The sequence below is a fragment of the Sarcophilus harrisii genome, chromosome 5, assembly GCF_902635505.1.
Source record: "Sarcophilus harrisii chromosome 5, mSarHar1.11, whole genome shotgun sequence".
In the NCBI taxonomy this organism is placed as follows: Eukaryota; Metazoa; Chordata; class Mammalia; order Dasyuromorphia; family Dasyuridae; genus Sarcophilus; species Sarcophilus harrisii.
In genome coordinates, this window is record NC_045430.1 from 222711940 (window position 1) to 222738776 (window position 26837).

Sequence of the window (26837 nt, forward strand, 5' to 3'; positions counted from 1 at the left end):
TAAGTTAAAATAAGGTAGATATGAACAGATCTTTATTGTAAATTAAACTCTAGGAAATTACTTTTAAGGCAGACTGAATAAAGCTACAAGTTGTAACTTAATCACCATTTCAAAAATTCTTTTATGTCTGGCTTCCAGATATTTAGACTATTCATCTGAGTTAATTCTCCATGGTATTCAAAACAGGTGTTAAATGTTTTTTAGTACATAGTGGTATAATAAATGCATTTATGCTTTACATGTGTTTTATATTTTACATTCTGTTCTCTCTCTGTTAAGGAACTGAAGAATTTGATCCCCAAGTCAGCAGTGGGAACATTGTCTGCAAATTCCAGCAATGTAATTCAGTTGATCATTGATGCATACAATGTAAGGAATTGAAATTAATTTGTATTTATACTCATTTCTGGGGTATCATTTCAAAAACAAAGAAATTCCACCCATCCCCTGTGTCTAAGATAACAAGACTATAGAGAGTCTGGAAAATTGAGACACTGTCAAATGCTTGGGGGAAAAAAATCAATCTCCTCAGCTTAATCAGTATTTCCTTAGTCTGACTGTAGCAAAAATATCAGACAAAAGTATCCTTTATTTTAGAGTCATCACCAGCGGAAAAAATCTTGAGTATTTAGAGATTGGCATTCTTATTGTCAGTCAAGTATTAGAAAACACAACTTTCATTCATGTTCTAGCTTCACCCCAAAGGATACTTGCCTTCAGCTTGTTATAAAATTTACTTCCTGATTCCATTGAAAGAAAATCATGGAAGGGATCTTTGTCCAATTCTCCTTTGCTTTTTTACAGAGGACAGAGCTTCCTGTTTCAAAGAATTATTGTTTATGTATCACCTATACCTTTTGTTTTTGCCTTTGGGAGGGGATTGCTTTAAAATGGGGAAAAAAAATAATTTTTTCTTTTATGGTTCTGTTCCACATCCCAGTTTCAATATGTTTTTTAGGGATATAATAAACATGATTGCTTAACAAATATATGTTAATTAATTAATTTGTAATCATTGATAAAAAACAGCAATAGAATAGAAATATATTCTTTCAAGGAATCCCATTCAGTTAGATTTCAAATAATTTGTGGAAAAGGATTTTTTTTGGTGAACCAAAATCCACTGAATTTAATAAAGTTATATATATTTTTGGTTATAAATTACACTTTATTTTTGGCTAAAATTTATCTTTATTTTAGTCCTTATCTTCAGAAGTCATTCTGGAAAATAGCAAATTGCCAGAGGGAGTAACAATAAATTACAAATCTTACTGCAAAAATGGAGTGAATGGGACGGGAGAAAATGGAAGAAAATGTTCCAATATTTCCATTGGTGATGAGGTGGGTGAGGATTACTCATTTAAAGTTGGGTGTTGGTTGGGTGATAAAATAGACACACAGCAATGACATAGTTATTCATTCTTCCCCTTATAGGTTCAGTTTGAGATTAGTATAACTTCCAACAAATGTCCTAAGAAAGACACAGAAACCATCAAAATTAAACCTCTAGGTTTCACTGAAGAAGTAGAAATTACACTTCAGTTTATCTGTGAATGTGAGTGCCAGAGTGAAGGCCTCCCAAATAGTCCAGAATGTCATGAAGGAAATGGAACATTTGAATGCGGGGCCTGCCGGTAAGTAGAGGCTGGTGGGGGATGCAGACATCTCTCTTGTTTCTTGAGAAGCAGGGAATCTTTCATTTTTGGCTTTGTCTCTCTAAAACTTTGTAACCAGTGCTTACTAAGAGCTTGTTGAACTGACTTTGTTTGTTGAATTATTACTCTTAAAGCTATTCACATAATATTCTGTTTGTCTATTTCCAAAGAACATAAAGAAAACCCTACAGTGACAAGTAGTTTATTTGGCTGGGGAAATACTGTTGCATATAAACCAATTAAGTAATAAACTACTTTTATAGTTTGTATTTCTTTTTCTGGATTTTTAAAAAATTGGGATAGGAATGACCATTTTCTCTAACAAAATAATGAGTTGAATTTTTGGAAACCATCTATATTTATTTATATGTATATGTATGTATATATGTATATGTAGATACTTATATTAATTGAAAAAAAGCAATAATTTTCTTATGAAACTAATTAGGTATTTTTTAAATCAAAAAAGCAAAGCTCTCAGGAAGATGAATATACTCTAAAATCAGTCTATATACTTAAAACATTAGAAATAGGAAGCATCAGCAAATCAGCAAGGATTTATTAAATGCCTACTAGATGCCAGACACTGTGGTAAGTGCTGGAGATTCAAATTCAATGAATGAAATTATTCTCACTCATAAAGATCTTACACATTCTATTAGGAAAAACAAGTACATAAATAAAAATATAAAAAGAATACAGAGAAGTTGGGGGTGGAGGGGTGCATTCCAGGCTGTTAGGAGAAAAAGTCTCTTGTAGATGGTTCTTTAGCCACTCTTGAAGGAAGACAAGTCTCTGGGAGACAGAAAGAATGAGGAACGAGAGCATTCCAGGCATAGGGATCCTCCAGAACAAAGGCATAAGGTAGAGATGGAGTGTGGTCTGGGAGGCATAGAGAAAAGACCTGTTTGACTTATAGCAGTTTGATTCTGAAACTACAAATATAAGTTATAAAAACAACAAAGAAAAATATTACTCCTATAATTTATCCTCATATTTTCTTGAAAGTATTATAAAATATACTTCGAATTTTCAGAAATATGGCATCTCATTTCCAGTGATCTGTAGGTATTATAAGTTTTATTATTTACTATAATACTGTTACTTATTACTTATAGCAGGCAGTAGCTTAGACATACAATTGTATTACTTGGGAAATATTTTTCATTCTCATGCTTATCACTGCATCATAATCAAACTTCCAATAACTTTAAGCATCAGTGGCAAGAAAATATATATTTCTTGATTATGTTTTCAGTCTGAGTTTAAAATACTGATACAGTCTAAGTTTGATTTCCTTAGAACTACGAGTAAAAGACTTGTGTTGATTTGCAAGACTGGTCTAAATAAAGAGGATCTCAAAGAAGATCCTCTCTGTTATCCAGAGCTACTGTTAGTGTTATTTCCCACCACTTTAACTTCCATTATCATCAGGACTTCTACATGATTCATTCTTAAATAAATTCTTTTTTAGAATTTTTAATTTGATAGCATTTAGTCATTGATACTGCTCTTTCTTTAGGTGCAATGAGGGACGTGTTGGTAGACATTGTGAATGTAGTACAGATGAAGTAAACAGTGAAGACATGGATGCTTACTGCAGGAAAGAAAACAGTTCTGAAATTTGCAGCAACAATGGAGAATGTGTCTGTGGACAATGTGTTTGTAGAAAGAGAGATAATACAAATGAAATTTATTCTGGCAAATTTTGTGAATGTGACAATTTCAACTGTGATAGATCCAATGGATTGATTTGTGGAGGTAAAAATGTCTTCTGAAGTTGTGCTCTGTACTTGATCCTATTTGAGGGGACAATAGAGGCGTTTAACTTGGTGGAAAGGTAGGAGGTTCTCTGGGATAAAGATAGCTTTCTATATTGGTTTATTTCTTACCTGCTGATGTCCCTATATAGTGGCAATGGACATAAATGCTTATGTAATTGTAATACTGTCATGTGAAATTTTGAATTGCAGGAAATGGTGTTTGCAAGTGTCGAGTTTGTGAATGTAACCCCAATTACACTGGCAGTGCCTGTGATTGTTCTTTGGATACATCTTCATGTATGGCATCAAATGGGCAGATTTGCAACGGCCGAGGAATATGTGTATGTGGTTCCTGTAAATGCACCGATTCTAAATTTCAAGGGGCCACTTGTGAAATGTGTCAGACTTGTCTTGGTGTCTGTGCTGAGCACAAGTGAGTGTTTCTTAATAAGTGTTAGCTTTTCATGGGTTCTGTTAAACATTCTTATCACTTGAAATAAAAAGTATAAGGTTAAAGATTAGATAAAAATTAGATGTAGAAGACCAATCTTGAATGCTTATCTGAAATATTCTCCTTAAATAATTTTCCTCTAATTTAAAGGTAAAGTAACAAAATAACAGTGTAATATTTTGATTCCATTTCCCATTCAATCAGAGCAGCCATATAATTTGAAGTTAAAAACTTTACTTATACAGAGAGCTGAAAACTAATATAGTTTTAAGATAGTACCAGGTGATCGGGTGTGCCAACAATTCAGCAGCTTACATAACACATGATTCTCTTCTTATTATTTTTTAATTATTTATTTATTTTGCGCTTTTTATTTACAAGACATATACATGGGTAATTTTTCAACACTAGCCCTTGCGAAACCTTCTGTTCCAACTTTTCCTCTCCTTCCCTCCACCCCCTTCCCTAGATGGCAGGTAGACCAATACATGTTAAATATTTTAAAGTATAAATTAAATACAATATATGTATACATATTTATAAAATTATCTTGCTGCACAAGAAAAATCGGATTTAGAAATAAGGTAAAAATAACCTGAGAAGGAAAACAAAAATGCAAGTGGGCAATAACAGGAGTGGAAATGCTATGTTGTGGTCCACACTCATTTCCCATAGTTCTTTCACTGGGTGTAGCTGGTTCTCTATTACTAAACAATTGGAACTGATTTGGTTCGTTTCATTGTTACATCCATCAGAATTGATCATCATATAGTCTTGTCATTGCCATGTATAAAGGTCTCCTAGTTCTGCTCATTTCACTTAGCATCAATTCACATAAGTCTCTCCAGGCCTTTTTGAAATCATCCTGCTGGTCATTTCTTACAGAACAATAATACTCTAGAACATTCATATATCACAATTTAGTAAGCCATTCTCCAATTGATGGGCATCCATTCAATTTCCAGTTTCCAGCCCACATAATTCCCTTTTAAAAGTATGCATCATTAGATTTTCTTTTAAGGAATCTACCAAGGATGATAAGCACTGTTTTAATGTTCCTTTTCTGATTAAGCTACAAATTTTAAAATTCAGAAATTTCAAATTATTATTGATTTACATTTGAGGAGAATTTTTTCAAACATTTAAAATATTACAAATTTGTGTCTTCCCAGAGAATGTGTTCAGTGCAGAGCTTTTGATAAAGGAGAAAAAAAAGACACATGTGCAGAAGAGTGTCCATACTTCAACATTACCAAAGTAAAAAGTCGAGAAGACCTACCCCAGCCTGGCCAGCGAGAGGCTCTATCCCACTGTAAAGAGAAGGATGTTGATGATTGCTGGTTCTATTTTACATATTCGGTCAATGGAAACAATGAAGTTGTTGTTCATGTGGTGGAGACACCAGGTATGACTCATGATTTCAGAAGGTCATTCTTCATTGTTTCTCATTTTTCATTCATATTTGTCTGTTATTAGATTTTTCAGTATTCAGAGAAGATTCCCAAAATATAGCCTGAAGGGGATTTTTGTGTGTGTGTGCAATTCCTTTTTTTTTTTTTAAGGTTTGTAAAATATTTTTCTTCTTTATATATACATTCAATTTTTTTTTTTAATATTCATTTCTTTATGAGTTATTTTGGGAGAGAAAAATCAGAACAAAAAGGAAAAACCCCAAGAGAACGGGGGAAAAAAAGGAAGAAAAAGAAAAAAAAAGTCAAATATGTGTTGATTTACATTCAGTCTCCATATTTCTCTCTGGATGCAGATACCTTCAGTGTTGATCTTTTTCCCCCCACTTATAGCTCTGTGTTGAGTATTGTTTTTTTAGATTTGCTTCCTTCTCTATTGATAGAAGATATAAAGGGACCGATATTTTCCACCCATCACAATAGACAAGTCTTTTTCCTCCATTTTCATCATTGGTAGAATTTTGAATGAATGAATGAAGCAAGCACAACACTGCAAAGTGTTGAAGGTACAAATGGAAAAGTTAGTCCTTGCTCTTATTAGATACAAAGGAAATCCCCATATTCAGGCACTTGAATGCTTCAGCCTCACTGTTACAAAAGCTCACCCTGAGAAAGGAAGATTAAAATTCAAAGAAAGGAAAAGATTTCCATGGCATTTCCATGTTGTAGCATAACATTCCTGGCTTTACTTTGATCTTCTCCACCCCCCCCCCCCTTTTTCACTTTGTAGAGTGTCCCACTGGTCCAGACATCATTCCCATTGTAGCTGGAGTGGTTGCAGGAATTGTGCTGATTGGTCTTGCATTACTGCTGATTTGGAAGTTGCTGATGATAATACATGACAGAAGAGAATTTGCTAAATTTGAAAAGGAGAAAATGAATGCAAAATGGGATGCGGTGAGTTGAATGCTATTCATAAAGTGAATCTTAATATTTGTAAAATTATACTTTACATATTTGAAATTTTATTCCAAAATATCTTTTTATTCTTAAAAAAAAAAAATCCAAAACTTTAAGGACAATTTATATTTAGAAATGACCAAAGAATACATTCTATTATAATAAACAATGAAAGTTTGTCTTCTGATTTTGATTAACCAAATATGCATTTGATTTCTAAATTATCTTATATTGTGCTATGCAATAGTGCATTTTTCAAAAGTGCCTAATCCTGAATATATTAAAATTAAGAGAGATGGATGTCTGTTAAAAATACATGATCTTAGAGATTTATCTTTTTCTGGGAGGGGGAGGATAAACAAAACATCAAAATTGGTAGACCATACAGAGAAATTATTTATGTTCAGAAAGACTTGTCTGATGTTTGGAAATTAAAAAAAAAAAAAAAATAGTCTCATTCCAACCTGGATTCAGAGCACTGGCTGGGGAGGGGTATTAAATCGCCATTTGCCTTGGCCTTCTGTGAAATATGCAGCCATCATTATAGAGGGTTATAATGTAACTTGCATTTCATTATCTAGTTAGTGGGTTTGTATTTTTGGTGCTCACTTTCTTAATGTGTTTTCATGTGTAGTGAGACTTTTCTTCCTGTGATATTTGAGATTGTCACTTTATTTTCTTATTATTGAAATCATTAGAAATTGACTTTTTTTCACTTCAGCAAGAAAATCCGATTTACAAGAGTCCTATTAATAATTTCAAGAATCCAAACTATGGACGTAAAGCTGGTCTCTAAATTTCCGTTCGTATTTTCTTTCTATTTTCTGCCTTTTCTCTGCATGTGAAATTGATTCTGACTTTCACTGCACTGTGTGTCCTCCTGTCACTTTTCAGGCCTTTGCCAGCGTGGCTTTAACAGTCCTGCTGCTTTTCTTTTGGTTTTTTTGGAAGGTGTGTGTGCGCCAGAAAGCTCTCACAGGCTTTATTCCTAATTGCAAATTACAATTTAACTTAAAGGTTAGTGATGGTACTTTTTGTAACTGAAGCCACAGGATTTAGAAGAGATCTTCAAGTAGTTCTGTTCCCTTATTATATAGACAGGGACAGCTGGGTAGCAAAGTGAATAGAGCTGGAATTAGGAAGGGCCTTGTGTTCAAATCCATCCTCAGAAGTGTAATAGCTGTGTGACCCTAGGAAAGCCACTTAACTTCTGTTTTAAGTTCCTTCATCTGTAAAACAATAATAGCACCTGCCTTACATGGTTGTTGTGAGGTTCAAATGAGATCATATTTGTAAAGGACTTAACACCATCCCTAGCACATCATAAGCTCTATTTAAATGTTAATTATAAATTGGGAACCATTAGTTGGAAATGCTTGGAAAGGAATCTTTATAATAGTAATTTGAAAACTTTGTGTTTTTATTTGTATGGGCTTGAGATGAATTCCATTTGATACATTCTTCAAATCCAGGCAGTAACCAAGGCAAGCTCCCTTAGTGAATTTATTTTCCACTTGACTGACATATTTACTAAATTTTAATGTAAGTTTTTAAAATTCATGAACATATGCAGCTTGCGCTGAACACTCAGACTATTAATTTTATAAGGTAAAAATAGAACAGTTATCTTAAAGATATCACAATCGAGAGAGAAAACATGCAAATAACTTTACAGACAAGTTAAACATACAGGATAAATTGAAAATCAACCAATAGAGGTAATTACAAAGAATTGGTAATGGTTTCTTATAGAAGATTGGCTTTTAGCCAGCACTTACAGGAATTCTATAAAGGAGGCGGGAGAGCATTCCAGGTATGGGGGACAGCCCAAAAAAATGGCCAGAGTTCGCCAGTGGAGAATTCTATGTGAGGAGCAGCAAAGAAACCAGTATCACTGGATTGCAAAGTTCTGTGGTAGGTTGTAAATATAAGAAAAAGAGGAAAGGTGAGCAGGGTGGAGTGAGCAAGATCCCCTTATTCTGGGGCCAATGTTCTTTCTGATTCACACACTACCTCTTATGGTTAAGGACAGAAAAGGTAGCATAGATCTTGTTGAAGATTTGTACCCAGATCAGAAAAATATTGATGGGGCGGCCACTGAGATATAGAAATAGTTTTCATAATTGTACCCCCTCTTGGATGGTATTTTGAACTATGTTATTGATTTACCTATAGAATGATAAATTAGCAGAAACGAATGTTTAATAAATTCTTACAAATTTTTTGCTAGCTACATTGAAGTATTAGTTTGTTAAAAGTAATTATTTCTTAGATGTTTCTTGCGTTCCTCAGCCAGTTTTAAAATTTTTCAGATGAACAACTTAATCTTGGTAGTAGAGAATTCTTTTCAAGTTCATACATTTGAATAGGTTTTGTTTTTTCACAAAATACTACTGTTATTAAGCTTCTCCTGTCTCTCATATAACTTAGTGGGGGGAAAAAGTATCAAGCTGGGATTTAGGAAAACTTGAGTCACTAAACAATATTCTCTTAACTTAGGGGAAGTCACCACATTTTTCTAGAACTTAGATTTTGAGGATCTTCAGCTCAGATTTCAGAGTTAGAAAGGACTGAATGTATAGTACTTTGAGAAAATAATTTTATTTATAACTAAGTAGGTCAATACACAAATTAAGACAAAATGGAAGTAATTCTTTTGCTTAAAATGTTCAATCTATAGAATTTGAGAGCTCTTTGGTTTTTGTTTTTTGATTAATGAATGAATGTAATCTTAGCAAGTTACTATATAAAAAGATATTCCTAGATATCATTTCTCAGACTAATAGGGGCAACAGTAGAAACTGGTAGGGAACATCAAACAAGTAAAGAGAAAGAGAATAGTGAAAAACTTTGTAAATATAGAGCCAGAATGTCAGAGTGTTTTGAGGAAGTTGTGAACCTTCAAGATGACTATGTAATGTAAAGATCCACTGTTAATCGAGATACAGACTCCTAGAGTTTGGGTGGAGCAGAGAAGTTTTTCTTCCCTGGATAGATTTTTATTTAAATAGAAAAACAATGTAAATCAATCCAAGTGGCTGGTGTAATTGTCTTTCACTTATTCATTCAAAGAAAAAGAATCTTTATTGTAGTACATTGCCAAGAATCTTTGGTTTAATTTTTGTGATGTTAACATCATGTTCCCCATTTCTACCCATCTCCCTTTCTTTCTACCTAACAGAAACTAGTCTGGGTTATTTTTAGTTTCTTTTGAATTTAAACCAGGCCTAATGGTTTCATTTGGACAGGCATGTGCTCTTAGTTTAATTTGACCTGCTAACTTTGCATGTTAGGTTTTTTGCTCATTTGGCTTTACCTTGCAAATACTCAGTGAAATGTTTGACTATGCAATGACTTTTCTTGTAAGGTAAGGTCTTTCACTAAACTGTTCTCTGAGTCAATCAGTATTGTCCAAATATGATTTCACTTTTTTATGAGAAATTGTCAAATTACCAGTATAATTATAAATGGGCTAGAAGCAAATACAAAATAAATTGCTTTGTGATCTGCTATTTTTTAAAGCTAGCATATCTAAAACACTGAACTATATTTTTCTTTACTAAAATAGATTTTTAAAATGATTTTGGGTTTTTTAATGATTTAAATTTCCCCTGCATTATTTTTTCCTCTCCCAGAGAATTCTTAAAAATCAGTAAATTTTTTTTAAAAATTGACAGTATATTCAGTGTGGAATCTTCTATCTCTGCAAAGTGGGAAGGGGGATCAAATCTCTTATTTGGTACCAACTTTTGAACTTTTTTTTTTCCCCTGAGGCATTTGGGGTTAAGTGACTTGCCCAGGGTCACACAGCTAGGAAGTGTTAAGTGTCTGAGGTCAGATTTGAACTCATTCCTCCTGACTTCAGGGCTGGTGCTCTATCCACTGTGCTACCTAGCTGCTCTGAACCTTATTTTTTTTTTAAATCAAGTTATTAAATTATTATAAATGATATATTGTGTGTGTTTTTTTTTTTTTTTTAACAACATCTCTGTAAGAAAAAACAACCACTTACTTGCAAGAGGAGGAATAGGAGCAGAATAAGTTTAGATGATTTGGCCAAAATACCTTGGTAAAATCTGTGGTAAAATCAACAGTACTGCTTTGGTTTCCTAACTTACACAGTATAAATTCCTGCCCAACTCCACTTCATCTTTGTTAAATGTATAGAATACCATTTTTATAGGACCTTATTAAATACATGGTCTGACTCTGAATGTCTGTGACATATTAACTCGGCTACTCAGCTGAATTATTGTGGTTGATTCCATAGTTCACTACAGATTTTTTTTGATGATTGTGTGTGTGTGTGTGTGTGTGTGTGTGTGTGTGTAGAGGTCAATACTATCTTTTTATGTTATTTTTCTGTGCATCTAATCTTATGAATTCCCAACTCCCCATGTAGTCATATGATATATCATGCAGATTTGTCACCCAAAGAGACCTGCATAAACACTTCACTAAAATTACCAAAGTAATATTTTCTGAAATTATTTCTAAACTCATCTTTTTAAATGACATCTCTGTTGCTTCTATAGAGTACATTCTACAGCATTAGAGTCATTTGCATCCTCAGATAAACCTGTGGTCTCGAGTTAGGCTTCTACAACTTCCCCCCCAAAAAAAGAGCAAATCTATGCACAAGTCTAATTGAAGCTACTGTTTAACTGGGATCCATGATGTTTCTCCTTCATAAAATGTAGTTGCCTGTGCATGCTGGGAGTTCCCACAATTGGGACCAACTTGGAATCTCATATGATCTAGGTGGTTTTGCTATTTAGACTTTGAAAATGTGCCAATATTTTGATTTTTAGATCTCTTACCGGGATAATGATTATTAAAAAGAAACATTTTAATAAGTTTCCGAAGAATTATGTAATTATCATCATACTCGCTTTTTGTAATCCAGTGACGTTACTTATTTAGTCAGTCTCTATGATTTTTAGGGTAGATTTACCCTAAAGTTTCCTGAACTCTCTAAACATATTGGAAAACTCTCATTGTCCCCTCAAAATTTGAAGGAGTTCTTATCCTACAGGTGGAGGAACCATTGATAATTTAGATGTCTTTCCATTCATTCACTCAATAAATGTTGATTGAGTGAATCCTTTGAAGTAGAATTCCATGTCCAGTAATAGTATAAGTAGCAATATAGTCAGCTAAACCCCAGAGGAGTCGTGCTTTCTTCAAATCATGCATAAAAGTGGTCACTGAGGAAATACTGGCAGGAGGCACATTCCTTGCATGATAAAAGACTTAAGTATACCCCTTAGGGAAGAGTGAATGAAGTCTGAATGTGTTTGAAATAGCATTGATTATGTTTGAATGCCTTTAAATTGTTTTTAATTGATGTTTTTTAAGTTTTTTCAGTACCAGTTTCTCCACCCCTAACACTGCCACCAGTGAAATCTTCCCTTGATACAGGGGACAATTAAGGCAAATCAAACATGGGGGACATAGAATACACCATTCCATATCCATTGTCTGCCTCTTTACTGGGAGGAAGCAAGTGTGTTTCATCATTAGTCTTCTGGAATCCAAGACAATTACATTAATCTGAATTCTGATATCTTTTAGTATTCTCTATATTTTTATGATTCTTATGTATTGTTCCCTTGGTTCTGCTGCTTTCTTTATTCTGCACCAGTTTGTGCCTCACCAACAAGCTTCTTTACATTCTTTACCTTTTGTCAATTCTGTTGTATAGTTTGAATACCTTTTTATTCAACCATAGAAAAAAGCTTTGGTTCTGTTGGTATCTTTTATTAATGTTCATTCCTGATTAAAGAAAATGTAACAGTTGGTTTTATGTGGTGTCCTAACACATAGCTTAACTTCACAATATGACTAATTTATTTTCTCTTTCTTTTTTAGGGTGAAAATCCAATTTACAAGAGTGCAGTGACAACTGTGGTCAACCCCAAGTATGAGGGCAAATGAGCACGCTATGCAAGTCCACAATCTTGTCTGCAGGGGCAGTTTTTATAGTCACAGTAAGATAGCTTTAGGGCAGTACCGCAGTGGTTTTACTAACTCATACATGTATGTGTTTCCTATGCAGGTTCTGAAAATGTACAGTATGTATAATTTTTTTTTTCAAGTAAAGAGTTATAATCAGTGCCAGGGACTGACAGAAAACTTGAGATAGGATCTTGATCCTAGTCAGCTGAGGTCACATTGTGCCTTTTGATCTTTTCCCTCCTGAGCTGTTGTCTTTAGGAAAAATAAGATACTGCTAACAATACTTTGAGAGGGAATTGGTTAAAGTAATCAGCATGATGAGGTCTATCCATTAAGTATTAAATGGAATTTTAGCTTGACAAAAATATCAGGGCTTGAATTTGCAAATACATTGAATCCAAAGTAATTACTTAACTATTAGCTTAGCTAGAAATATTGCTTTTGAACTTATCTTATTGAGATTTGCCTGTGAGGTGCCTCTGATTGATTACATTGCTGGAAATTAAGTAAATTGAGAATCAAATGCCTAAAATTTTTTAAAATATTTAATTAGTATTTTCCTATTGTCTACTGGAGAACTAAAAAATGTGGAATGAATTGGAAATATTAGGAAGGGGGAAAATAGCTTTTAAAAAAAATCTATGTGCTGTTTTCAAGAGTTACTGGTGCTTGGTAATTTTATGCCTTTATTTGTAAATTCAAGCTGGGGCCTATTTACTGCAAACTATCCTGCAAAGCAGTCCTTGAAAAATATTATTTACATAAAGGCCTTAATTCATGTGGTGTCTGCTGACTAGGGACTTTTTAGTTTAAAATGCTTTTATTTTATTTTATTTTATTTTGTTGAAAGCCTGGTGCTTTTGGTCACCATTTCTAATCTTTTAATGTATTTGATTACCATTTTTTGTAAAATTTTGTATTGACACTTTTCTTTTGCCACCTCAGCTGTAAATTCTGCCTTTTCAGCAAACACAAGAGGTTTTACTGTGATGCACAAGAAGATCATTGCTCTCCTCTCTTATTTTTCACAAGTGCCATAACAGAACATTGTACATTTGCCTCTGGTCATTTGAATTGCCCATCTTGTTCCCTACTAGTCACGTTCTTGTTTTAAGTGCCTTTTTGTTTTAACAGTTGTTCACTTTTTACAGTGCTATTGAAGTTATTTATTGAATAAAAATGCCTAAAATACCCAAATTAGGTTTGTTCTCTTTGTATCATGTGTTCTTCTCTCTCCCACCCAAAAACGTTTGACAGGGTAGACAAGGGGGGTAGTGTTAATGCCTAAGCATGCATCCTGATGTTCTGTTACTACTGTTATTGAGGTACTGCAGAATAACAAGTTCCCGACTTGCTGCTTTTTAAGTGTTGGGTAGACCTGGAGTAGGAAGCAAAGCAGTTTTTCAAGCTGGGACAGATGCACCCCCAAAAGGAGGAATGACCCTTTGTGTTTTGGGACAACCCTGCTAATTTTTTGCAAGGTATTCAAATGGAGCAGGTTGAAGAAGAGAGGAAATGGGAAGAGAATCCTGGATGGGAGAAGACAAAAAGGCAAATGGAAATTCTGAGCTCATCTGTCCAGGAATGTTATAGAAGGCATTCCTGGCATCAGATGGGAGAAAGGATTTAGATGACATCTAAAGTTCTTTCCAATTCTAAGATTCAATATAGCAGCTGTTCTGTGTCCAGCTGCCCTCTTTCTCTTGAATGTAGCCTATTCATCAGATATGCTCCAGAGCATACGGTTTATGAAGTGTATACCACAAAAAAGCCATGAGATAACTCAGGAAATCTGATATGGGGATTGATTTAAAAAAAAAAAAAAAAAGGTTCAGCTATTTCACTCTTATGCAGTGAAGCACATGGTGTGAGATGTTCTTGTAAAGCTTTTTCTAGCTATGTTACCAACCTTTTCCCCAATTATGTTTGTTAAATATTAAATTCTTTGCCTCATTTTTATTTACAGGCTAAATAATCTTATTACACATATGGTTGAGTATTCATTGTATCTCTCCTGGACATGTTTCTCTTTTTCTTTCCAATGCAAGTGGTCTTGATACTTTATGTTATGGGATGTAAATCACACTTCACAAATTGATATTGTTTCCTTATTTTTTTTTTTAAGTAAATTGTATGATTTTTATAATTCTTGAATGTCCTTGGTTTTTTCAATTTTTCATTTATAATTTAGAAATGTCACTTTTTATTATATTCACTATTTGAACATTGAATGTTCAGTTATTTAGATTTGCTTTTGTTTTGTGATTTTATAGATGTCCTCATGTTGGTCCTGTATATTTCCGTATGTTAATTCCCCAATACTTGATAGTTTCTGTTGGTGTGATTTTAAAAAAAATCTTTATTAGTAAGAATGTAGATGATTTTATATGTTTATCTTATATTCTACAACAGCCTCTCTTGAGTTTAGGGTTTCCTACTTCATGAGCCAGTGTCCTGAAGTGAGGCTGGGTCAACTTCAACAGATGGACAATGCTCTGTGCTGTTCCTTCAGCCTCGTGTCTCCACAGGGTGCCTCTGCACATTGGTGTAGGTTGGAATTGGGAGGGCCTGGGATCTAGGTAAATAATGGCTGCCATTCTTGTGTTTTGCTTTAAGTAGAAGCAATAGGTCCTCTCGTCACGTTAGGGGTCAGGTGCTTCAGCATGTGGGCCAGGCTGGGAGCCTTGCTGAGAACAGTGTTAGCTGTGCCCCAGTTAATGAACATCTACTATGTTTTCAGTTCTTGGGTATCAGACATCTTGGAGCGTATGGAAACTTTATTATCAAAGGCATCCTTAAGTCCAGCAGTGGCGTCTTTGGTTCCAAGGGTACAGACATTTTAGTCACTTTAGTTGCATAATACACCACTGCTTTGCAAAATGGTTGTACCTTTTGGGGGTGTATCAATAGGCACATCAATACATTTGTGTTAGAGCTGTGAAACTGTACAACCAAAATGTCTGTACCCTTTGAACCGGAGACTCCACTGCTAGACTTAAGGATGCCTTTGATAATAAGAAAGTTTCCATACGCTCCAAAATGTTTGATACCTAAGAATTGAAAACATAGTAGATGTCTATTAACTGGGTACAATTTCACAGCTCCACCACAAATGTATTGATGTGCCTATCGTTCCAGAATACTCCGCCATTTTTTTTCCTTAACCAATTTGCAGGATGTATGATAAAACCTCAAGGACTGTTTGACTTGTATTTCTCTTATTAGTAGTAACTTGGAACATTCATTTGGTTGTAAATATTTTTCAGTTCTTTTTTCTTCGTAATTTAGCCCCAGTTTCCAGCATATATCTGTTAACTGCTTATTGAATATTTCAACTGCATATTCCATAAGGTATCTCATACTCAACATGGTTAAAATTGAATCATCTTTTCCCTCCAAATCCCCACAACAATCATTCCTAGTCACATAGGTTCACAGATTTTTTTATCCTTGATGTCACATATCCAGTCAATTACCAGATATCATCTTCTCCCCTTATATTATAATCTTGCATCTGTCCCCTCTTTTATATTCACATGGCCATCATCTAGTTTAGCCTAATCACCTAGATTACTGTAATAGCTTATTGGGGGGTAGGAGGGGGGGGATTGTGAGGCAGTCAGGGTTAAGTGACTTGCCCAGGGTCACAAAGCTAGTAAGGGTCAGGTATCTTTAGTTAGGTTTGAACTCAGGTCCTTCTGACTCCAGGACTGGTTACTCACATTCTGTCAGAGGAAACAGCCTGCAGCCCAGTCCTGAGGATGAGCAAAAGACAAAATCGTTATGGGGTAGATTTGGGGGGCACTGGCATTAGCATGTGTAAGGGCAAGAAAAGCTTCATATAGATGGTGCCTCAACAAAATTTATAAGGAAACAAAGGATTCTGAGAAGTAGAGATAAGGCAGGGACATCTAGGTATGAAAAACATGACAATGCAAAGGCCCAGATGTGGGAACACAGCAAGGTGGTCAGTCTGGCTGTACCTTGGGAAAGGGAGGAATGTATGATATGAACAAAGGAGAATGAAACCAGGTGGTAAGAGCTTTAAAATTTAAAGAGGACCTTATAGTTTATATTTGATCCTAGAAACAGTAGGAAGGCATCAGCACTTCCTGAGGAGAGGATAAATAGATCCGATGTCATTTCAGGAAATTGTTTTGGTGGCTGTGGAAAGGATAGACACAGAGAGAGAAGAATGACTTATGGTAAAGTGAGTCAAAGGCTATTACAGGGAGCAGCAGCTAGGTGGTGCAGGGGGATCCTGGACATGAGCTATATTCAAAGCGACTTTTTTTTTGTTTTGTTTTGTTTTGTTTTGAGATTTCTCACTGGGTGGGACATGGGGGGAGGGGGAAGGTGGGTAGGTCAGAAAGTATTTTTCTTTTCTTTTTACTTGGAGTTTGGAGATTACACTTACAATTGAACCAAGTCCCTCTGTGTCCAGAGCATGAAGAGCTGGGATATGTGTTTCTTGTTTATAGATGGAAGTATTTCTCTAATAAGGGTTTTTAGAAAACAGACCTGCCATAAAGGGGAAGGGGGCAGCTTTTTCATATAATTTCAGAATAACAAGCATTAGATATTTTTCTTTTGTTTGAATAAAGAATAAATTTAAGAATAAAACAAGTTTTTAAAAATGTCATTTGGGAGCCTAGATGAGGCTTCTTTTTATCTGCACTAAATAAGTATGATATTGTGAGGAATTAAGAATTGAAAAAGGATGCTTACACATCCCTGGAATTAGGAGTTCTTGAAGAACTGATAGCTTTCCCATTTTTTTAATAGTTTTTATTTTTTAATTTTTATTTATTTTTGCTGAGGCAGTTGGGGTTAAGGGACTTGCCCAGGGTCACACAGTTAGGAAGTGTAAAGTGCTACATTTGAACTCAGGGCCTCCTGACTTGAAGACTGATGCTCTATCCACTGCACCACCTAGCTGCCCCCAGCTTTCACATTTTTAAAAAGATTTCCTTTTTTTTCTTATTATCCTCATTGCTTAATACCAATTAAAATTGTTTTCCATGATTATTCCCACTTAGCTTTTGAGCTCTTTCAAATAAAGAGCTGTGAGTTTCCTAGTTCTACTCAATTTAGGAGGGTATTCTGCAAACACAAATTGAGAATTTAATATTTAGTATGTGAACAAAATTGGGCTTCTAATTTGTGTATTTCCCTCTTATATTTTCAAAATTTGAAAATTTTTTTGATAATTACTCCTAAGAATACAAGTTTCATTTGATTGATAATTTGACACTGAAAATAGTGGCATTTCCCAAAATAAATTTTCATAGATCTTATTTCACAATTACACCCAATAGATTTTAATATTTTATACTTCCTCAAAGTACAACAAATCTGATGACGTAAACTACATAGAAGAATGACATCATTTAAATATTTTCTCAATTGTAGCATTGTCTTTTGTGGCATGAAGTTTTTTCCTGGAAATAAAATGTGATCCTGAAAATAAAGCAAGAGGTAGGTAGCTATGATTTTTTGAAAATTCAAATTCTAGCATCTTTATTTACCAATATTTAAATGTATGTTATTGCTCAGTGGACAAATCAGGCATTGTTTCTTGAGATTTTGCAAAGCCCTCTTAAGAGAATTTACATTCTCAAATGTAAATCCTTTCTTTGGAAACTACTAAATTCAAATGTTTCTGTCAGATATTTGACTAATTAGGCCTTGTAAATAATCACATATCTACTAACAAGAAGCCATCTAATACACAGAACTGGCAGTGACTCCTTTAAAGGTTCTTTGATCAATACAAGATCAAGCAGAATTCCTGTAGATCCCCAGCAATCTACCACCTCTCATGTCCTGGCCACTGTTATTGGTAAATCTTATCATATTATATAATTATCTAATTTTTGTAGTTATTTGCTGCTTTTCTTAGTGCTATGATGAACTTGAGGGGCCTAATATCAATTGATAGCTTATCCTTGAAGACTGCCTAGAAGCCACTTGCATTTATTTAGAAGATGCTTTGTGAATGTTTAGTTAAAGAATGTTCTTGATAAAGAGCTCTGGATAAAAGTTATCTTTCTAAATTACCATCACTGATAATCTAAATTTTCCTTTTAATAAGGGTCAGATTAATCTAGACCTTTTGTGGTGCTGAGGGTTGCCTCGACTAACCAACTTTTTTTCCCCTCTCCTCACTTCATAGTCTTAGTCTTCATGTGCTGACTCTTACTAAATACTTTCAGATGATTTCAGAAATAGGAAGCATTTATGCATGACCCTGCTACAATGCAGGTAAAACCGCTGGAAAGCTCATTTATAATTACTGTTTCCCCATAATAGAATATGTTTCCTGAGGGCAAAGACTGTCTCACTAGTATAATGGTATCATTAATGCTTAGCACATAGTCGGTGTGTAATAAATAAAACACTCATTGATTGGTTGGTTGATTCTTTTTCTGAAGTCTACATTTCTTTTGGTGGAACCAACATTCTTCCAGGATCTCCACCAAGAAATCTTGGGTTCATTGTGGTTCTTCCTTCTTGTTATGACATAATCTGCAACAAGTAGGATCATTTATTCCCTTGAAATGTCTGCAAGATTAGTTTCTTCCCTTCTGCTCGCAGCTTACTCCTAGATCTCCATCATTTCATGCCAGATTACTTCCTAAGTGATCTCCTATCTCTTCTGCTCTTCTCTTTAAGTTATGCTTAATTCTTTTCCCCCTTGTGCCCTTTTTTGATCCCTTGATAGAATTCTTTAATTTTGTTTTGTTACCCACAGTCACTTCCATGCCATAATGATACTGAAATCTTGTGGAGGATTTCATATTTCAAATTAACAAATTACAGAATATGGCACTTCCCTAGAGGTTAGGAATTAATGTCTTTTCTAAGCAAAATTACTTTGATGCAATAAGAGAATCATTTTCAAATTTAAAACTCCAAGATGCCAGTAAAAGTTTAATCTTTAAGGATTAAATTTTCATGTTGATATTTTCTACTGCTAATAAAGTCTTACTAAAAATAATTCTGCCAACATTATTTGATTTAACGAAAAGTAGCATAAAGATTGCTGGAAAAAATGCATTGATCTCAGTACTATGGTTTCAAATTACATGCCTTGGTGTTTCACAGATTAAATTTAATTAGCATATTTACCAGCAATATATGAAACAGTTATTTTATTGATATAAAATAAATGTAATTACCTGAATATATCTCCTTTTTTCTACTGAAGGAATTGTTCACGGGAGTAAAATATCTCTGGCTGACTGTAATTTGGATGGTAATTCACTTCCCTTTTCTGCTTATAATTTTAAAAAGTACATTGTCATCACATTAAAAGAAAATAAATCAACAATGGGGAAGAGTGCTCAATTAAGACTTTAAATCCTTTTTGACTAATAGTCCCCTTTTTAATGTATCTCAAACATTTAAAAAAATAATTACATTTTATTTCCCCCAGTTAGATGTAAAAACAATTTTAATGGCATTTTATTTTTCCAATTACACATAAACATAGTTTTCAACATTCACCTTCGCAAAATCTTGTGTTCCATGTTCCCCCCCCCTTCCCCTTTTCTGGCCTCAGACACTTGACTGTGTGATCCAAGACAAGTCCTTTAACCCTGCTTTCCTCAGTTTCCTCATCCATACAATGAGCTGGACAAGGAGTGGCAAACTACTGCAGTACCTTTGCCAAGAAAGCCCCAGTGGGGTCATGGAGAGTTAGGTACAACTTAATATCTGAATGAATAATAAAGGACCAAATTGAAAAGCAGATTAACTTGTGCAGAACAACGTGGCAGAGCATTTCTTTACATTAGGAGACAAGCTTTCCATCAGGATGTTAAAATCCACAGCCCAGATATAATCTATCCAATTGCCCACAATTATTCAACTCTGGCACACACAAAAGTTAATTTACCAAGCCAACAACAAAGCCTGTTTAACCCATGATGAAGATGGTAAATAATGCTATTATTACCATAGAACCATACCCAGTAGCATTGTTTCCTCTGGAGAATGTGAAAAGAGGCCTATTTGAGATGCCAAAAGCACATGTCCTCCTATTGGAGGGAGGATCTTCTTTGGTGACTTCCCTATCTCTGAGCTAGGTGCCCTTCATTGGAGAAAGGATTTCAAATGTTGGGAAAGCAGAAGATGGAAAAGGGCAGCAGCAGCCAGCCAAAGAGAATTCCTGCCTGAGTGGAATGATAGTATTTAGAACCAAAAAGGGCCATAAAGATATAGAAAGAATACATGCAATTCAGAGGCACAGAAGCTTACTATGTGTTGTGCCCTTCAGAAGTTGAGGAAGACAGGAAATGAGAATCTCCTGCCACTGTAACTCATCTCCAGCTTGACCCTCCAAATCATCTTCCTTTTATTCCCTTTTCCTTCCCACAAGCCCCAAGAATTGGTAGTCTGCTTCCCACCTTTTCTATTCCTCCATAGAAAAGAATGGAACCAACACTCCCTAAATCCCCTTCCTCTTTTATCTTGGAAACCATAACACAGATCTTCATGTATTTTCTAAGTTTTTATAGCTTACCCAAGTGGGAATACGGAGTTAAATGGTTTTCTTTTTGTTTTGTTTTTTTCATGTTATTGAAAGGCAAAAGTTTAAAAGTGCCTCTGAATGTGGTAAAACGGGCACTAATACATGGTTGGTGGAGTTGTAAAATGATCCAAACATTCTGGAGAACAATTTGGAACTATGCCCAAAGGGCTACAAAACCGCATACCCTTTGATCCAAAATTTTACTACTGGCTCTGTGTCCCAAAGAGATCATAAAAGAGGGAAAAGGACCCACATTTGCAAAAAATGAAGCAGCCCTTTTTCTACTGGCAATGAACTGGAAAATGAGTGGATGCCCATCAGTTGGAGAATGACTGAATGTTATGGATATGACTGTTACGGAATATTACTCTCTAAGAGAACATTGTACACGGCAACAACAAGATGTGATGATCAATTGTGAAGAACTTAGTTCTTTCAACAAAGAGGTGATTCAAGGCAATTATAATAGACTTGGGATGTAAAGTGCCATCCACATTCAAAGAACTATGGAGACTGGATCACTGCATAATATTTTCAACTTTTTTGTTTTTGCTTTGTTTTTTTCTTATTTTCCTCCCTTTTGATCTGATTTTTCTTGTGCAACATGATAAAGGGAACATATGCTTATGTTTAGAAAAACTGCACATGTTTAACATAGATTGGATTACTTGCTGTCCAAGGGAGGAGAAAGTGGGAACAGAGGGAGAAAAATATGCAATACAAATTTTTGTAGGGATGAATGTTGAAAACTCTACTTGCATGTATTTTGAAAAATTAAAAAATATAAAGAAATAAAGGTGGATCTAATAAATTAGGATAGGCATGGGGGGTGGGGGGGAGAGCATCCTCTGCAGAAGCAGATTTCATAAAGGGTTAAAAGAGTGTGTTTGGGGTGTCCCAGCTGGGATGGCCATTCCAAAGGCTCATGTAAATCAGATGGACCTAAGTCACTGTATTTATATTCTCCTTTACACTATTAATCACAGAAATGAGTACATGACATTAAGGCTTACCTACAAACTAATTTTTTGTTTCTCCCTAATGAAATCCCTTTTCACAATATCCTAATAAGAATTAAAATATTATATCTAAATTACCTGTCAAGAATTAATGGAGGAAAATGCCTGTCCCTGAGGCAGTTCTTTCTGTCCAGCTGAGGTGTTTTCACTTGCTGCTTTATAATGAAGCACTTCAAAGAGGAAGCTTGTTTTTTTTCCTTTGGAAAAACTTGCTCTGTAGCTTCAGTAGAAAGATAGGTGAAATGAGGCATTCTATTTTGTTATGATACTCAGTCAAATTAGTTTTATCTAAAGATAATTTTGAGCAAGAGAAAAGAAAGGAGACATTGGCAAGGAGGTAGCTGCATCTTGCCCTCACTGGTCTGAGAGCCTGGGCAGACACAAGACCGGCTACCCAGGATCTGGCTTCTGGCTCACTGTTTTGGAGAGAAGGGGAGCTAATCAGAGTGCACAGCAGGTTCCGCATCTTCCATCCCAAGGGGTCAGGCCACAGGATCACGGACACTGGAGGCATGAATCAGTGGAACTGACCTGCTCCTAAACTAAGAACAATCTGGGATTCTGGGAAACTACTTGTACCCTTTGCTCTAACTCCAAAGAGTTCCTGGGTCTTAAAAGCAAGTACATGTCAGCAAGACTGGATCATGGACGAGTCCTCTAAGGATTACAGTAAACTCAAATGCCTCAGTCAAAATTTATCCAAATAAATCACTGAAAATATATAGGATGATTCTTCAGTCCTAGTATTAATGAGCTTACAAATACTCCTTTTCTATTTATGGCTTCTTTGATAGATAATATTTACCTTTCTTATGAAATGGAAATGAAGGGCTCTTTTTTGCTCTGCTTGTATATTCCCTTCCGTCTTTCAGTGTATCTGCATTGATGGATAAAGGAGAAAAGCAAAGTTGCCTGGTGTCTTCTCTTTGATGTTGTCCCTCCCTAGCATCCTTCACATCACCGACATTGTACTTTCTATCATGTGTCTTACTTGCCTCATCCCAAAGGCTGTGCACGGTTTCCTGTCTTCCCTTACTCCTTTGCCTGGGGAGCCTCTGCTATATACAATCTCCTTTCTTATGACCTCATGGAACCTCATCACAACAGCCCTGGTTGGTTCGAGGGCTCATTCTGGCCTGTGCAAGGGCCAGTCACAAATGAGGAGGAGGGTAGCCATCCTTTCAACACCTGCCAACATCAGTCTGACTACTGAGTACAAGATGCTCTTAAATGGAGAAGGACTCAAGGCAGGGAAGCCGCCCAATGGGCTACTACAAAAAGTCCAGAAGTGAGATGATTAAGGGACTCCATCAAGCTGATGGCGGTGTCAGAGGAGAGGAAGGGGGACAAAAGGGAGATGTTATGAAGGTAAAGTTGGCAACATTTGGGTGATTGGAAGTGGTTGGGTGGAGTAAGAGGGAGGAAGCAAGGATTATATCAAGGTTATGAATCTGGGTGACTGGAAAACAGTAGGAAAGGATCATTTTGGGGGGAGACATAAGTTTAGTTTTGGACATGTTCAGTTTAAGACAGGAGTGTATCAGAAGAAGTGTACTATAACAATCTCAAACCAGCTCACAAGCTGTTTAATTTTCAGTGTAAGTGCTTACACCTTGGAAATTGGAATTTGAGACTGGATTTTTTGTTTTCTTGATTACCTAGATTTAAGGAAATGAGAGAATACAAAACTCATGCAAATTAAACTTAAAAGTGGATATATGTATTTTTTCCCCAGAGAGCAAGTTGTTAAATATATACCGGCACGCTCCTGGTTTAAGATGTCTATAAGTTATCCAGTTCAAGATATTCAACAGGCAATTGGAAATGTGAGATTAAAGATCAGGATAGAAGTTAATGCTAGATAAATAGATCTGAGAACCATCTGCTTCAAAATGATAATCAAATCCATGGAAACTGGTGAGATCACCAAGCAAAATAGTAGAGGAGAAAGGACAGAGAATCAGGGGACACCCACAGCTGAGGGGCACCACACAGAAGACCAAGAAGGAAAGGTCAGATAGGTAAGAGGAGAATCAGGAGAAAGTGGGGCCCAACAAACTAGAGAAAAGAGAATATCAAGAAGAAGGTGATTAGCCAAGTCAGGGACTTGCAGGGACGCAAAAAGGACAGGGACTTGCAGGGACGCAAAAAGGACAAGGACTGAGAAAAGGTCATGAGAGTTGGAGCTTAAGAGATCATTGCTAACTCAGGAGACAAAATAAAAAAAAAAAAAAAAGACATTTTAGGAGAGGGGAAGGAGGTCCTGATGGCAGATGACCTCGAGTAGCTGTCACGAAAGGGAGGAAGGATAGGGGATGACAGCTGGTGGAGATGGAAGAGTCTTGGGCAGGGTCTCAGCCAAGCAATGTCCCCACTGAGTGCCATGAGCATCCCAGTGACTGGGAATGTTTGGTGTGAGATCCTCAGTTCAGTAATAATGGGAATATAACAATCTTAACAAGAAGGGATATAAGTCTAAACTAAAGGATACAATGCAGGAATTTTTCCAAATGTTTCATGGGGCCTAGGAGGCCAAGAGAGTAAGAAAGTCCCCGCCAAAGGATGGAGCAGGTCCATTCATGACTCAAGTCTTGGACCCAAGGGCTACATTTGTATTATCAATAACTGTACCAGCTTCATTAATGCTATTATTCAAAGGTGCTATTTTATTCTTGATCCAGAATATTTTCCTTTACTTACCCTGTAATGCCCTTTTAATACACTCATTCCTTGCCATCTTCCACTCGTCCTATTCCCTTTGAAGTTCTTCTATTGTAGTGAATAAGTTAGCTTAAATGGATATCCCACTTCTAAGTGATGTCTGATTATCACTTTACTAAGAGGGGCTGGATGTCCAAGTCTACCTCTTTTTCCAATTTTGCAAGGAGTTATCCTAAGCAGCACAGAAGTTGGGGTGAAACAGGAAATGAAAGAACCTGAAAATTCATTTCTCCTCTCTCTGTCTCTCCCCCGCCTCCCCTCTCTTTCTCTCTCTCACACACACACACAGACACACTCACTCATATCATTTATATTGTGCCTACTGTGTGCCAAGCAAAGTACTAAAGCATTTCACATATCTCCTCTCTCCAGAGAATTTTCCAAATCTATATATCTAGACAAATGGTCTCTTCTGAGTTCCATTCTGGCTTCATTGCTGCCTGCTGGACATCTCTCCCTGGAGAGCCCACTGGCATCTCAAGATCAATCAAAGACAGAATCTCTAGCTTCCCTGCTAGAGCTGACTTCTAAATTTACTATTTCTGCTGAGAACACCTTCATCCTTTAAGTGATCCAAGTTCTAAGTCCAGGGAATTTCTCTCAATACCTAACTCTCCCATAGTCCCCATTCCAGTACCAGCTGATGTTCTAGCTCCATATCATCTCTTGCATTATCTTCTCTGCATTTTGTTGTGCACTTCTTTCAGTCATATCTGTCTCTTCATGATTCCATTTGGGGTTTTCTTGGCAGAGTTCCTTGACTGGTTTGCCATTTCCTTCTCCAGTTTATTTTTCAGATGAAGAAACTGAGGCAAACAGGGTGAAGTGACTTGCCCAGGGTCACACAGCTAGGAAGTATCTGATTTCAGATTTGAACTCAGGTGTTCTTGACTCTAGGCCTGGTATTTTATCTATTGCACTAACTGCTCCTTCTCTCCACTTATATGACCAAAACCCTAATTCAAGCCCCAGTCATATCTTTCCTAGCCTATCCATCTGATTATCATCCTTTCTTCCAGTCTATTTGTCTTCTAATTCATTGCTCACACAACTGCCAAAATAATTTAAGATAGAGTAGAGCAGAAGAGGCATAGCATATTAGCCAGACCGAGGGAAAGGATGAAGGAGAATTTTATTTGGTGGGATTTATTGAGGACATCTGATCATGCTTGTGAGCCGCTGAGAAGGAACCTGTGAGGAAAGATTGAAGATGCATAATGAATTGCTGGTGCTAGATCTGGGGCAAACAGAAGGATATCTGACCAAATGAACAAAGAAAATTAGTCTCTAAGATGGGAAAGAGTGGATATTAACAGGAAGAAAGAAAAGTAAGAAGAGGAGAAATTGTAAAGATGTTTTAGAGAGTTTTGGAATTGTAAGGGTCAGATTTTGAATTGGGGAAGGGAAGGAAATGTAGGAAGACTTAGAGAGATGTTCGATGTACAGGGAATCATATTCATGCCAGACTTACTCTTTCCTAGCATCTGAAATCATACTTCCTCAATCCTTGTCCAAACTCTCTGTCCCTCATGCATCATGAACCACCCCCAAACCCAATCTGTTGTCAAGTCTTATATATACCCACTGTAATCCAGACATATTGGCCCACTTGCTAATCCTCACTAATCAGTGACCATTACTCTTCCTTACCAAATTTCTTTCTTGGTGGAAAAGGCTCTTGGGACACATCCATCTGTGTTAATTTTGCACCGTCTTTTTTGTCCTTTAGTAAACCTATATTTATTTCCAAAGAAATAAAAGGAGATATAATTCAATGCTTTAAAAAGTCCAGTCTTTCATTAGTGGGAGCTAATGATTCAAGCTAATGAAACAGCTACTCCCTGTTAGACCAGTATATAAATCCATTACTTTATTAGAGAGCCTTCATGAATTTCTGTTGCTGTTGAATAAAACAATTATTCCAATCATAACTTAACAAAGTTGTAACTAGTTCTTTTTAAAATTATAATAGCTTTTTATTTTTCAAATACATGCAAAGTTTCACCCTTGCAAAACTTGTGTTCCAAATTTTTCCCCCTCCCTTCCCCTTTTCCCGCCTCCCGAAGAAACAGCAAACAATCTGATATAGGTTAAATTTGTGTAATTTTTCTAAACATATTTCCATATTCATCATGCTGAGCAAAAAAAAAAAAAAAATCAGATTAAAAGGGGAGAAAAACCATGAGAAAAAAAAAAAAAACAAGAAACAACAAAGAAAAAGGTGAATATACTATGCTTTGATTCACACTCAGTCCCCATAGTTGTCTCTGGTCGAATGGCTTTTTCCCTCATAAGACTATTGGAACAGGCCTGAATCATTTCATTATTGAGAAGAGCCACGTCCATCAGAATTAATCATCACATA

General features: G+C 35.8%; 2 protein-coding genes across 11 annotated transcripts in view; one reads left to right on the plus strand and one right to left on the minus strand.

The window, feature by feature from the left end:
* The window catches only part of ITGB1 (integrin subunit beta 1), a 49746-nt gene extending 36350 nt beyond the window's left edge, over window positions 1–13396 (plus strand). The window contains exons 9-17 of one of the 2 annotated variants that reach the window (XM_031939721.1): window positions 280–369; window positions 1201–1341; window positions 1435–1634; window positions 3178–3416; window positions 3629–3851; window positions 5042–5274; window positions 6069–6235; window positions 6960–7040; window positions 12110–12199. In XM_031939721.1, the coding sequence (XP_031795581.1) occupies window positions 280–369; window positions 1201–1341; window positions 1435–1634; window positions 3178–3416; window positions 3629–3851; window positions 5042–5274; window positions 6069–6235; window positions 6960–7034 (1368 nt within the window). In that variant the 3' untranslated portion in view covers window positions 7035–7040; window positions 12110–12199. Of the gene's footprint in view, window positions 1–279; window positions 370–1200; window positions 1342–1434; window positions 1635–3177; window positions 3417–3628; window positions 3852–5041; window positions 5275–6068; window positions 6236–6959; window positions 7041–12109 lie in introns of both variants that reach the window. The other variant, XM_031939722.1, reaches the window with a different exon arrangement.
* Window positions 13397–17213: 3817 nt separating this feature from the next.
* Window positions 17214–26837, minus strand: part of LOC100914224 — a 42130-nt gene continuing 32506 nt past the window's right edge. For 4 of the 9 annotated variants that reach the window (XM_031939727.1, XM_031939732.1, XM_031939734.1 and 1 more), the window contains 4 exons: window positions 26123–26206; window positions 22557–22628; window positions 21830–21971; window positions 19379–19475 (listed from right to left, as the gene is read on the minus strand). In XM_031939727.1, coding sequence (XP_031795587.1) covers window positions 19460–19475; window positions 21830–21971; window positions 22557–22628; window positions 26123–26206 — 314 coding nt within the window. In that variant the 3' untranslated portion in view covers window positions 19379–19459. The other 5 variants (XR_004229765.1, XM_031939730.1, XM_031939731.1 and 2 more) reach the window with 5 other exon arrangements.